The 14,641-nt window shown below is 43.5% G+C and overlaps 1 protein-coding gene across 1 annotated transcript in view; it reads right to left on the bottom strand.

Annotated features, from left to right (window-relative positions):
- The window catches only part of LOC146004024 (cilia- and flagella-associated protein 99-like), a 53,521-nt gene extending 39,270 nt beyond the window's left edge, over positions 1-14,251 (bottom strand). Inside the window, exon 1 of the mRNA XM_083142594.1 lies at positions 13,891-14,251. Coding sequence (XP_082998720.1) covers positions 13,891-14,064 — 174 coding nt within the window. The 5' untranslated portion in view covers positions 14,065-14,251. The remainder of the gene's footprint in view (positions 1-13,890) is intronic.
- Positions 14,252-14,641: the final 390 nt, after the last annotated feature.

Below are 14,641 nucleotides of genomic sequence, written 5' to 3'. Positions count from 1 at the left end.
TGTAAAAATAATCGAAAATGACCGATATTAGTGTGGAATCCATAGTTTTCGGGGCCACTGAAATGAATAGTGACACTCCCAATACCATTCAACTCCAAGTTTATTTTACACTATAGTTAGAATTCATTATATTCCTGTCTAATAGAAGATTGGGATAAATAAATACCCGGGCAATGCCAGGCAATCAGCTAGTATGTTATAAAACACTACAAACTTATGCACCGACCCAATATAACTAACATAACACAACTGTAATATCGAGGGACTAAAATATTCTTGCTTGGGTTAAAAGCTGAGGTTGTAAAAGGGCACACAGCGCACACAACAACACACACACAGCCCTACGAGGATTATACTGGCCATAGATCCAGACGCCAGAGCCTCGTTAGTCTGCAAAATGCAGTCCAGGGTGTACTATGTGGAAGTGAGGTTGACAATTGGGTGTACTATGTGGAAGTGTCACTCCTTTCACCCTTAAAATCAAGAAACTAGATTTGTCATTATGCACTTCTCCCATGAACTAAACATTGATAATGGATAAGACCACTACATTTGGCTTCCGCTACCTGAGCAAGTAAAACCAAGAGATGACAGATGGCACAGCAGGCAATCCAGCAACATCAGTGCAGTTAGCAGCCATCAGCATAACAATGCAGACCAGAAGCCAATGAAGCTGATTACTCCAAGTTTCAATGTGGGTGGTGATAGCGGGGACCAAAATTAATCAAATTAAATAAACTGTTATGCAGATATGTAAGTACATTTCATGTGCATTAATGCGCTGTTGGAAAAAATACATTTCTACACACAAAATTCTCAGTATTGGTCAGATGCCAACCCTCAGTTGCTTCATGAAATGTCTAACATCTCAGTGTGGTGCAAGGTACCCAGCCAAGTACTCTTTTACAGATTCCCAGGGCCAAACGATCCCAGTTAATACAGAACATCTCCGTATGATCGACATGAACAGGACATCATGACACTGTACGATTCCAGCAAGATCGGGCTGCTGCCCACATTTCCTGAATCAGCATGGCTAGATTGCAACAGATGTTTCCAAACTAACTCGAATCTTGCGTTGGATATGCTTAGTAGTGATCAGGTCTTCTGACCTCTCAGTTCCAGATTTCTTTCTTTGAGGATACCTTAACAAAATGGATCCCACTTGCCGGCAAACAACTGGGGAATTGCAGACCATCACATGCAACCGTATCATGTCGAAGGCATGACTCGAATCCGGGACCCCGGGCGCCATAGTCCGATAGCCTAATCATTTCATAAAAAGGGCCCGAGTATGAAAGAAGCTGGAAAGAGCTTCTTTCAAGCAAATGCCACCTGCGATCTTCAGCGGATGTAAAAATCTGCTGATACGAATTCTTCCGGAATCGCAGGAACAATACTGCAAACACAGCTTTACGCTGAAAGCACCGTTATTGAGACGCCGTCTCTCAACGGCCAAAGTTCGAATTTCGTTTAAATAGCTCGGGAGAATATTTCTTAGCCCCAGTCGGTATCTGAAATCTATCGCGTGCACAGTTAGTGCCTCGGAATTATAAAAGTTGTTGAACTAAGAAAGTTATGCCGTGAATAGTTGTTACCGAACGTTACAAAAGGAGTTACAGCGAGGAGTAGTACGCTATCAGAAAGAAGTTTTATTTCAGGAGAGTTCATCAGTGTTCATCTACGAATCAGCGAGTCGACCGTCACTGCAAGTTCTACAGGTAACGAAGGTTCCTCTATCCTTGTTTTCATTTTCTCACACCCTTGCCAGACCAGACAATTGTAGTGTTTAAAGTTAATCGTAAGTGTTGTTTTTATTTCACGGGGCTAGCCCCCTTGCTTGGTTAAGTATAGACGTAGCTCTTCAGAGCTATACCCCCCTCTTACGATACACCTCTCGCAGCCAAATAACTTCGAATAACAGGCTTCACATAGCCTATCTACGATCCCTTAATTTAAATAATCGGGTGTTTGTACGTGGTGGAGGTTTTGCGCAGCTTTTTTTTTCATACATTTCCCCTCGCGAAATGCATGTCCAATTTTTCGTGGTTATTTTTGCCCCCTGAGCTTTAACAAGTTCACTCCGTTTACGAACTAACTTACCCGTCTATTATTTTTTCCGCTACCCTTTAACTTTCCATTTTTATTTACATTTTTGCATCTTTTTTATCCCCCCCCTTTGTGTTTTTATTGTCTTTTAACACGCGTTAATTTTGACTACACGGTCCCCTAGCAAAGTGTCGCCACCTGTTCGAAGCCCGCTTTAAACGCGTAATAGCGCCCGCACGCTCCCCGCTTTAACTCCAAGTCCTTTGGTTCGCGCCCCCAGCCCATCCGTAATGGCTTTTCCCTGTTTTATGAACCCCCTTATACTCGAAGGCCTCCAGTTCAATGGAACGGCCGGGGAGGATGTCACGTGCTTTCTTGACCACGTAGACAGCTTCGCAACGCTTAATGAATGGGATTCCGGAAAAAAGTTGCGAATGGTTTCTGCTTTTCTGGCAGGTTCAGCGCTTCGTTGGTTCGAAGGTTGGAAAGCTGTACAGGTAGACGAAGCAGTGACCTACGATTATTTTAAGACCCAGTTGCTCGACGAGTTTACAGATTCGGCCGATAAATTGCAGCTGAAAGAGAAAATCAAATGTCGCCTCCACACGGACGTCGAATCTGTCACGGAGTATATTCGCGACAAGCAACAAATGTTGCACCGCCTCGATCCCAACATGCCCACGGCCAAAGTTATCAAACACTTGACCAGGGGCCTCCAACCGGAATTTATGCGCGAGACGTACAGGCGAGAATATGCTTCCGTCCCGGACTTTTTACGGGATTTAAAAGAAGTCGAGAAGCTTCAGTTCCTTATAAGAAAACGTAAGGCTCAGGAGCTTTTGTCCGACACTAATAAAGATTCCCTGCTGCGCCAGATGGGCGACCTTCACGCGCAGAGTCCCAGGAATCTCGCGTTTCAAGACACCGTGGCGCCGGCTCAGGATCTCCCATGGACCGGTGAAACCCCGGAGCTTGAACAGAAAGTCGCAGCCCTTCAGGCTGAGCTTGACTCGCTCAAGCATAAATACGAAGGGAACTCGAACCCGAGACCTCCGTCTAACGAGACCGGTCTCGCAGAACAGTTAAAGAACTTGTCTCGAAGGATCGATGCACTTTCCAGTGTTTCTCCCCGTCAGCAGCCGCCTGATGTAAGGAGGTGCGATGATTTTTATCGCGCCCCCCATAACTCCTGCGCCCAGTCCTCTAAAGGTTCTTTTTATAACCAAGACCAGATTCGCCCGCAGTTCAACGATTGTAACAGGTCTTCCCGACATGACCGAAGACAGCAGTCGCCGGACGGAAATTCACGTTTCCAGCCCACACGTTTTCAATCCTCATCGCCGCGAGTGGAGCAAGGGGAACGCCGAGACGGAGTTCCGTGTTCTCGAGGTTCTTACCCCCATCGCACAGCCGATGTTTGCCAGGCCAGGGAAAATAATTTAAAACGCCCACTAGCGACTGGGGGAAGAGACGTGCCAACGCCCCCAGTTGTTAACTGTCTATCCGTTCAGATGTTCCCAAACGCAGAGTTGGTATCTATTAGCGTATTGCAGGCAGGTAAACCGTATAATTTCATTCTTGATACGGGTTCTATGATTTCGGTAATTGGTGCCAAGGACGTTCCAGCAAGTGCACCACGTTTTCAAATTCCCACTCTCATACAGGGTGTGACAAGCACACCCCTTGCGGTAAAGGAGATCGCGCTTTTAACATTTTCCGTAGATGGCTTTACATTCCGCCACCCGTTTCGCGTTCTTCCGACTTTTGAACAGGGTGCAATTCTGGGGAACGACTTTTTAAGTAATCAGCGGGCTACTTTGGACTTCCCCACAAATCGTCTCACCCTATATCATTTTGGATCTCCAGTAAAATCTACTCTTAGGGCCACTACCCACAGGGCGTTCGACGTGTCTATCAAGCTTGCGCACATGATAATGGCTAATCTCACTCCCGAATTTGTCGCGGTGAGGAAGATAATAGTGAAACCTCGGTCTCACCTTTGTATTCCCGTGCGCTTGGTGAATGGTATTGCCGATTCCGACACGTTATTGGAACCTGACGTGCCGTTTCAACAGAAATCTGGCTTATTAATACCCTGGGCTATTTTAAATGCACAGACCAACCTTCTCTGGATTAGCAATCCATTGACGCACAAGATTACCATTCCCAAAGGTCAGCGTCTTGGTTCGGCTGATGCTTGGGAAATCCCGGTCACCCCGGCCGACCCGAACGGGGACAGGGCACGTGACACCGCCGGAATATTTCACACCCCGGCTCAGGTGCATGTCACGACAGAAACTGAAGATGCAAGTAACGCATCTCCGGTTGACAAGCAGTTCGACATAAATCCGGATCTTACCCGGGATACTGGTATAGAACCGACCGACGACGCGTCAGAACTGGAAGAGACCAAGGTTTTATTCATGCAGGATAAAACCATTGATATTGCCTCTCATCAGCGCGGATGAAACCCTAGGCAGTATCATTCGCATTTTGGAGGATCCACACGGGGAGGGCACCCGAGCCCCCACCCCCCTCCAACGACAGGCGTGTTACCATTCCATCGAAAATGGGTTGCTCTATCGGCTCCATCGAATGGCCTCGGGTGCACAGAAGCTTCTGTACATACCGACCGCCCTCCGAGACACGGTGATTGAATCTCTCCATTCATTGCCGACCGGAGGCGGTCACATGGGTTTTTCCAAAACTTACAATCGAGCCCTCAAAGAAATTTATTTTCCCTTTATGAAGAACTTCATACAGCGGAAAATCAGGGAATGTGCAGTGTGCCAAGCGAATAAGAAGCCGCCCGGTTATCCGGCCGGCGAGTTATTAACTTATCCGCCGCAGAAACCATTCCAATCCATCGTGATTGACTTCAGTGGCCCTTATCCCGCTTCAGGACCGCTCAGACATAAATATATACTCGCGGCGACTGACTTTTCAACCCGGTATATGGTCGCACGTTCGACTCCCGACGTGTCGGCTCAAACGGCGGCCGACTTTCTGTATGAAGAGATTACACTCCGGTTTGGTATCCCGGAGACCATCCATACCGATAAAGGAAGCGCATTTACCTCTAAGCTTTTTCAGGAGTTGAATGAAAAGCTAGGAGTAAACCTCAAGTTCGCGCCCACGGCGTGTCATAATTCCTTGGGTATTCAGGAGAAAGGACATTGCAGTTTGCAACAAATTCTCAAGAACTATGTAAATTCGTCCCACACTAATTGGGAAATGTATCTTGGCCCCGTCCTCTTTTCTTATAATACGGCCCGCCAGCAGAATTTGCGTTATTCGGCATTCTATCTCTTGCATGGTTTCGAACCCCGTACTCCCTGGTCCGCGATGCTCCATAGGAGCGTGTGTGCAAGCATAGAGAATGAAATGAGATTTAAAATCCTGGATAAGGCACGTGCAGCGGCCGCAGAACATCTCCAAGCTTGCCACCACGCCGTTAAGCCAGCTTATGACCGACGACATTCTCAAATCTCGTTTAATAAGGGCGATGAAGTCCTTATTTTCGATGCCACCCAGTGCATCGGAACTTCTAGAAAATTTTCTGGACGTTTCACCGGGCCTGGAACTGTAATCGAACGCGTTCACCCTAATTCGTACCGGGTCCAATTCACGAATAAACGGGGTCAGGTGATTATTGACGAGATTGGAATACAGCGCCTTAAACTGTATCATCCGCCCCATGAAGATTAGCGAACACCGGGAATAAGGGAAGGTTGCCACCCCCCCCCCCTCCCTTTGTCTACTTACCGGCCGTCACCTATAAGTTTTGCTATATATCAGTGGTCAATGAGCAGCAACGATTAGACAGGCAATTTTTTTTTTGACAATAATTTTAACTTCATACATAAATCGCTAATAAATAAATATCTCCCTTCTCTTATGCGAAAATGTTGTGAAAGGTATTGTTTTTCGCTAATGACCGCAGCTGCACGTAGTGCAGACTGTACGTCACCCACACCATAAAAATGAAGGTCACGAAGAAGTGAGATGTTAAATAACACTATGAGTGTTTCTATGTAGCGCACAGTGTACTAGTCTCAACGATAAGCTAACAATTCAGTTAAAATGCGCTTATTATATTATATACAAGTCCCCCCAGGGGCACCTTCTGTTTAACAGAGGGGAAAGGACGACGTATGCCGAAGACTTTTGCATTATTTATCAAGTCGTGTGTTGAGCACACGATTAAGGACTTACACGAAGTACATTCTTCACGAGTTTGGTGTGCGGATGGACGAAACTGACGTTAAAAATACATTCACATTTTTACGCATATTATTTTTTCTTGCATTAGAGTGGAAGGATTTAATAGATTTTATACAAATAGTACCTTTGTCGCTTGCACGGGAAAATATACCTATACCACACCTTCGTAATAATTGTGATCAGAGTTCATTCCAGTTACATTAAAAATAGAGAGATAAATAACGACGAAAGAGATTTAAAGGTGCTTCGCCAATGAAGAGACAATGAATAAATAAATCAGTGCATGAAGCGAAGTCGGCTTCATTAAGTATTTAAGCGACGGATAGATTATTATTATTCCGATTAGTCAGAAGAATTGTGGCTTGCTCCCACACTTGAATAAGTATATAGTTACTGACAGAATAGACCTACAATATGGCGTTACTTGTATCATAAGAGTTTTAACTTTGTTTTTCTCAACGGTGCAAGCGTTACGTTTTAAAGAAATAATTCGTTAAGCACTTACTTATTACTATAGTTTTGGTACTTTTATCTTTATAACGATAATAGCGATTTGTTTGTTTTTATTTATAAGCTGCCTGCTTCATCGTTTCCCGCTCACGACCCGCTTTCACGCAGTCTCCTGCTGCAGCTCATATTACTATGACCATACAATAAGCGAAAATGGCATCGATACTTATCACACTTATGAAAACATAGGCTCTACCATAGTAAATGCGGCCATACATATTAGCGTACTATTCCAAGTCAATGCACACTCGGAGCTGGAAGTGCATCCTCAACACCACGCTCCGCGCTCCTATGTCAATGTGATCCACCCTCCCGCGAACGCTTGCGTGCAGGACGAGGTCCTGGATTTACCAGCGCCGTTTCACATTCCCCAAGCGGGGGAAAGACCTATTTCATTTATCGCCCATCTCTCGTATGATGACCTGTCCCTATTTTAAACCATCCTTTTTGATGGGCAGAGAGGCGGCCCACTTTTCAGCACCTGTTTATGTCTTAACTCAGGAAAAAGGGATGCGTTTGTTTATCACAACAGGCATGGTGACCTGGAACTGCATTGAACGGCGTCTGAAATTCTGCTGAATTTTCTCTACCTCGTGTTGGTAATCAGGAGGCATCTCCATTCGAATCCACGCCGGGAGCGCCCGCCGTCCCAGCTCGCTCTCAAGAACCATGTCAAGAACGACACATTTTTTTTCTAAGTACATTCGTTTGTTCCCCGGCACATTTTCTCACCTCCCGTGGCAGCGAAACCCCCCCCCTCTTCCTTCGCGCACCCCGCAGATATCACGCACGGAAACTGCAGCGCTCGCTTTTCACGACGGCGAAGGCAGATTCTTTCCAGCTACGGAAAATATGAACTTTGGCCGGAGCCGAACCAAGGTTGCCAGTGCAATCTACTTCCATTTTTTAAAGACCGTCTCACTTGACTCAACGGTGATACATCGACACTCCCCTCTCCCTTTTGCACATCAGCATGATAGGCGATTGCAGTTATTTCGCCCGTTTTCTCTGAGCTGCTTTTCTCAGTAACTGACCTTTGCTCCACTTCCAATCAGCTCCCGGCATTACAATTTAGTGTTGCCAGCCCTAACGCTCTGGTTTCCAATCTGCCGTCTTTCATCGCCTAAGAACAAAATTCGCTCAAGACGAGTTACAAATGAAACGTCGCCAGTAGCTTTGGACTTCGGACCTCGCATGCACCTGGGAAAATCACGTTCCGCCGAGGAATTCAGAAAAGACAGGACTCAAATTACTTTGCCAGAGCCGTGAATCCTGCACGACGACCTGTATTCTGTACCCTCCTATCCCAAGCTTCCATAATAATTGCTAGCCGCAAACAAGGGCACAATTTTCTATCCGTTCACTTTCTTAGAACAGCGAACACTTTCTTGGAAGCGAATATTCCACATTTGGTTTTTACAATTTTGTCTCGTTGAATGGTGCTTTACTTCGAACATTGCATTCTAACATTTACGTCAGCCTATCGATGTAACCCCTTGACATTTGAAAACCGTTTATTCACTTGATAAGTGACACTTTTTTAAGGGTTATTAATAAAAAAGGTACTGGGTCCTACAGTGCTCAGCCATTTTCCTTCCGCATTTTATTATTGCGTTAATTCCAGGGAATTTGCATTTGGGTTACTCTTTTCAGTGGCATTCAGAAAACAGTTACCTTCGCTAACCACGACGATATTATCCGCCTTTTGACGGTACAGTTTCAATTATGTTTCAGTTATTTATAACTTCCACACTCCCTTCTCGTGGCAAGCAGCCAATTATTTTCCTTATTTTAATTCTCGGCACATTTAATTTATTACCTGTAATACATATATTCCACTTATGCTTTCAATTCAGCCACAATAAAATCTCGCGTTTTAGAACAACGTTACAGAAATGTATTCCCTAATAGTTTTTTTATGGGGCATCATCTTATGAACATTAATTACATTTTTTTTTCGTTTATTGCATACGCTCGCCCGTACTGGGACCTACAATCGGTTACATTCTCGAAATAAATCGTCGCTTGAACCGATACCTTTGCCTAATCGCAACGCATCTTATTACCATAGCATTCACGCTGTCGTGAAGGAACATATGCAATACCTTATTGCCCTTCTGTTTTGATTCATTTTCGAACCCCCATTTTATTCGTATTTACGCCATCTTTGTCAATTTATTACCCATTGTTCACTAAAGGAATTACTCCCCCCCTCCAATGCAGTCAACGTTGACTACAGAGGATGGGATATTTCACTTGTTGCAAGTTCATCACCACCCTCCGTAAGATAACGTCCTTTATCAATTTATTATTTTTATTATTATTACTATTATCGTTCTCGGCACGGTAACCCGTCCCCATCTTAATAAATAACTTTTGGGCTAGTGCCTTGCGTTTGCAATTGCTTATTTTAAAAGAATAACTTTTAAACTTAACCCCCCCCCCCCCATATACCTTGCGTTATATTGCAATTTTTTTTACATTTTCTAGATTTTCGCTTCAGTCGCGATATTTTGGATTTATTCAAGAAGTAACGTTTCAGTTTGCACCCCTACCTTTTTTAAACGAACTGGTCTGGTTGTGCTGTTCATTTTTCAGCTGCCCTTACCCTACCTTTTCACACCGTTCGTCTCAGCCCAGCACGGACTGTTGCTGCAGTTTGAAGCAGAGATCACAACAGATGCATCCAGCATCCCCAGGAATCATCATGTTCCGGATCAGCATCTTCCAGAGATTCATCCCCTCCAGGACAAAAGTGCACCCCCTCCCTACTGGAACTACCATTCTTGCGACGCGTGATCACCAGACGTTGTTCGAGTCCAGCAGTGCACTCCACCCCCCAGACTTTTCATCTTTGTGATCAGCACCCTTCACAAGTGCATCATCCCCCCCGAGACTTTTCATCTTAGTGATCATCACGTTCCTGACACACAAGCACCAGTTATTCTTGCGACCCACGATCCCCAGAAGTTGTTCGTGTATAGCAGTGCGCCCCAACCCTCAACGACTCATCACCATTAGTGATCAGCACCTTATAGAAGTCATCAGTGTTGATGGACAGCACCAGCACCTCCATCAGAATTTATCAGTTTGGAGAGCAGAGTTCCTCCGACCCCCCGCCAGCTTTTATCATGGGGATTACCATTACTTACCAGATGCCTCCCCCCCCCCCAGAGTCATCAGTTTCGTGACCAGCAACGCCCCAGTGCCCTCGTCACACTTCAGTGATTCACGTTGCAGCCGCCGTTCTTCCGCCATTCTAGGATCTTCAAGACGATGCCCCCCCCCCCCTTCGAGTATTCATTAGTTGGCCCCAGTGCCCCTTCTCCTCAACACATCTCACCTCCAAGTGCGTCGTCAAATGCTCACCCTTAACCCCCCAGGAAAGCACCCAGTCTGCAGTCGACAGTGTCCCCCCCTTAGATGGCAAGGATTCTTCACACATGTTCGTGGGTTCGACACCGGTTCCAGGCTTGCCCAACATACATCGCGAGCGTCGTGTGTTTGGGTCCAATCACCGAAAAATGTGAAAACGGACGCTCTACCAGTGCTGTTTTCGCATGTCTGTTCCTCCTGGACTCCCCCTGTACGCGAGCCAGAACTTTCTTCCAGGAATAGCCTTTCGGTGACGTTTTTCGGACTCATTGGATAACCTTGTTTCCAGTTTCCGGTATATCTCCTCTGTGCGTGTGTCACGTCGCGTATACAAATGCGTGTGTCCGCGTCGATTCGTGTGCTCCGTGTGTTCCTGGTTCGACTCTCGTCGCCGGATCTTCAAGAACATTTCGCCGATCTCCGTTAGCAATGAACGCTCGCCATCAAGAACGCTACCTAAGTGTCTTTTTTTCTGTTTCCCTCTGGCCAACCATCATTTCGGCCAGGACTATATGTTAAAAACACAAACTCGAAGTGTCACATTGGGAATCAGTTTTTTTTCAGACCGGCAGAAAGACTTAAATTATTTTCGACCTAAATTTCTGCCACTACTGTTATTATTTTTTTTTCCTTTTCAAATTATGTGTATTAACTAAACAGACAATAGTTTGGGGGCGGAACGCCCCATGTATATATATATATATCATATCGCAATTTAGATGATTGTACTTGTGAACCCTTCAGGTTGATCCTGTTGTTTATATTGCATGCCAATTTTTTTCTTGGGGTTTCTTCCCAAGTTTTTTTACTAACTTCCAGGAAATGTTTAAACACTTGCAAGTGTATAAACATATTCCGCGTTTCCTGAACTATATGCAATGGAACTGACCTTGCCCAGGAAGCAAAGATACATTTTCTTCTTCTTACGAGTGCTACAGTGTTTGCGTGTGCTCCGTGTGTACAGTGATAAACACCGCTACGGTGACGCCATGAGAAATGGCGAGTCAGCATCAGCTGACCCCGAGTAGTACACGTGCCATCAATGTTGTTTATAATCCAGCATGTTAAGATCTTTAAGTGCATGATTTTTGGTTGTGTGTAAAATTTATTTTTCCTTACACCCACCCTTGTATAATAGTCATTTTTTTTTGGGTTGGTGTAAATATATTGTCCTCTAGAATTGACTGGTATGGCCGGGCTCGCATTACAAAAAATTAACTTCCCTGCGTGAACCTAATTTTTTGCCCCAGGCAGGTGTGTCGTATCATGCCGAAGGCATGACTCGAATCCGGGACCCCGGGCGCCATAGTCCGATAGCCTAATCATTTCATAAAAAGGGCCCGAGTATGAAAGAAGCTGGAAAGAGCTTCTTTCAAGCAAATGCCACCTGCGATCTTCAGCGGATGTAAAAATCTGCTGATACGAATTCTTCCGGAATCGCAGGAACAATACTGCAAACACAGCTTTACGCTGAAAGCACCGTTATTGAGAGACGCCGTCTCTCAACGGCCAAAGTTCGAATTTCGTTTAAATAGCTCGGGAGAATATTTCTTAGCCCCAGTCGGTATCTGAAATCTATCGCGTGCACAGTTAGTGCCTCGGAATTATAAAAGTTGTTGAACTAAGAAAGTTATGCCGTGAATAGTTGTTACCGAACGTTACAAAAGGAGTTACAGCGAGGAGTAGTACGCTATCGGAAAGAAGTTTTATTTCAGGAGAGTTCATCAGTGTTCATCTACGAATCAGCGAGTCGACCGTCACTGCAAGTTCTACAGGTAACAAAGGTTCCTCTATCCTTGTCTTTCATTTTCTCACACCCTTGCCAGACCAGACAATTGTAGTGTTTAAAGTTAATCGTGAGTGTTGTTCTTATTTCACGGGGCTAGCCCCCTTGCTTGGTTAAGTATAGACGTAGCTCTTCAGAGCTATACCCCCCTCTTACGATACACCTCTCGCAGCCAAATAACTTCGAATAACAGGCTTCACATAGCCTATCTACGATCCCTTAATTTAAATAATCGGGTGTTTGTACGCAACATGCACATGCAACCGAAGGAGGGAGGGCATTTACCATGCATTATATACAGGACACAGATAGTGCACATGATTCATTTTCATTTGAATGTATGATAAAAGACAATTCGAATGTATCTTCTTGTGAGTTAATATTTATTTTTTTCGGAGCTAATGCACCGATATTGTATTGGCAAATATCAATAAAAATGGAAACCAATATAAGCCAGCAAGGCTCTGAAGTCTTGTTTATCATATGAGGCACAGAAAATTCCGACAAACACTTTTCCAGATTGTGAAAAAATGTATTCAAAATGTTGAATTTCTCATTAATTGTGCAGTCAAATGGAGCAGAAAAGTAGATTCTGGGATCAAAATGCACTGTTTTCATATTCTGATAGTTTATGGAATTAATTGAGTTGATGTATTTTATTTGCTTTTCTGCAACTTTTGGCTAATCGTGAAGATGAGGATGAATGTTGATAAGTAGAGGCATGCATATTACGTTTTTGACGAAAACAACGAAATGTGAAATAACACATTGTAATGTTTATTTTACATGTTTCTGAAAGGTGTGAGGTGGATTTTTCTATCCTGTTTTGTCACGAAATAATGCGAAATGAACTGCAAAATGCAAAATAGAGAAACACAAAATTTAGAGTTTATTTACGGACGCGATACTTTCTGAAGTTTGGATTATCCTGTGAGTTATGCAATTCTCGGGAAATTGATTAATTATGCTGTAAATATTTGAGAAGAGAAAATTGACCCCTTTACGTAGGGATAACTTAATAATCTGGTAAGTACATAAAATGTGCTATTAGAAGGGATATGTTTATTTTGTATAATAAGTGCAGTTTTTAAATCAAATTTAGGATTATAGTCACAATTTTAAAACTAAAATGTCAATTTGTATACCACATTTGATCCGATTTTTCACCGCTTAACACTGAAATTTTATTTTATTTACCACTTTTGAACCTGAAATTGAATCTGTATTTGTACCAAAATTTTGCTTCTTTATTTACCACAAATATGTGCCTCTAGTGATAAGCTGAGATGGGTGAAGGGACAATCACTAACATGTATGGACAATACAAGCTTCACGAAGGTTATACTGGCTGCAAGTGCAGATGCCAGAGCCTGGTCTGCAAAATGCAGTCCAGGTTACACTATGTGGAAGGGAGGTTGACACTCGGGTGTCTTCACAGAGGGAGACCTGTTACACCCAGTCATGGGCGTAACTACTTGAGGCCTGACTTTGTGGAGGAAGGGGGGATTATATAAAAAAGTTTTCTATCTCACAAAAATTGCATCTGGCATTATTTGCTTAAATAACTGTTACATTTGTGCAATCACAAATATTGCTCTACATTTCTTTCTGTGCTCCTCAGGTCCCAGGTGGTCAACAAAAGTGCCGTTAACTTGTAAATTTTAATGAACACGAAAATGTTTGTCCCTTGCCCCTGCCAAGTTATGCCTATGCACCCAGTTTATGAAATTAGATATTATTTAAACAAATCTCTGGTGCAGTGATGTGGCATAGGAGGAATCTAATATCAGACTTTACCAAGCTGAAAAATCTTAAAATGCAAAAAAAAAAGCCAAATCCAGGAACACTTATATCAAAGTTTCACTGTATTAACAATTTTAACTTGCTACAATCAGCAAAAGTAACAGGATGCTGGCTCACATTACAGTCATCAAACAACTACTTACCTTGCTGTCCTTGCCCACTTCTAAGCTCACTGCCTTCCTTGAGTACTTTGGCTCTGGCGGTGTTACTTCGGGTTCAGCCTTCCTCTCGGGCCGTTTAGCCAATTCGCATATCCGCTCAGATTTCTGGGCTTCCTCGTACAACTCTGTGGCTGCCAGCCGATTCTGTTTCTTCATCGCATTTAGCTTGAGCTCGTCATCATTTGGAATGTAAGTAGTTTTTGGAGGTGAGCGGGCAGGAGGTATTTCAAACTTTTCCTGTGAGTAACAAATATGTGCATATTACATTAATTGCAAGTTAGTAAATGCTACAATTATATGAGAACTAGTCTTTTGAACGGAACGAAAGTGCTACATCCCTTCTGCAATGTCAGTGAATATTAGGGCTGAGCTGATATCAATGTATCGGTATCTGCCAATGACAGTTGCATTGGTGTAGGAAGTATCGGTTGAAATAAGGGTGGATAAAAATCATGATATGATTTTTTAAATTTAAATCAGATTTATTTTATTTAAATCGATTTTTCTGATTTCTTTAAAAAACATGCTTGAAATTTCTGGTATGGTTTTTGGCATCATATACAGATAGATATGTTGTTTTTTTTCATAGAAAGGATTTTTCTAGTAAATGGCTCTGTAAAATATTTGGACAGTTTGATTAAAGCAAATAAAAAAATGATATGCAAATATATATTTTTCTGTTTTTGATACTGTATATATGAACCTATTATGGAAATGTTTGTTGAGTGTGTTA

The sequence above is a fragment of the Lepisma saccharinum genome, chromosome 21 (assembly GCF_977018435.1).
Source record: "Lepisma saccharinum chromosome 21, izLepSacc3.1, whole genome shotgun sequence".
In the NCBI taxonomy this organism is placed as follows: domain Eukaryota; kingdom Metazoa; phylum Arthropoda; class Insecta; order Zygentoma; family Lepismatidae; genus Lepisma; species Lepisma saccharinum.
This window is presented reverse-complemented; position numbering and strand designations above follow the sequence as displayed.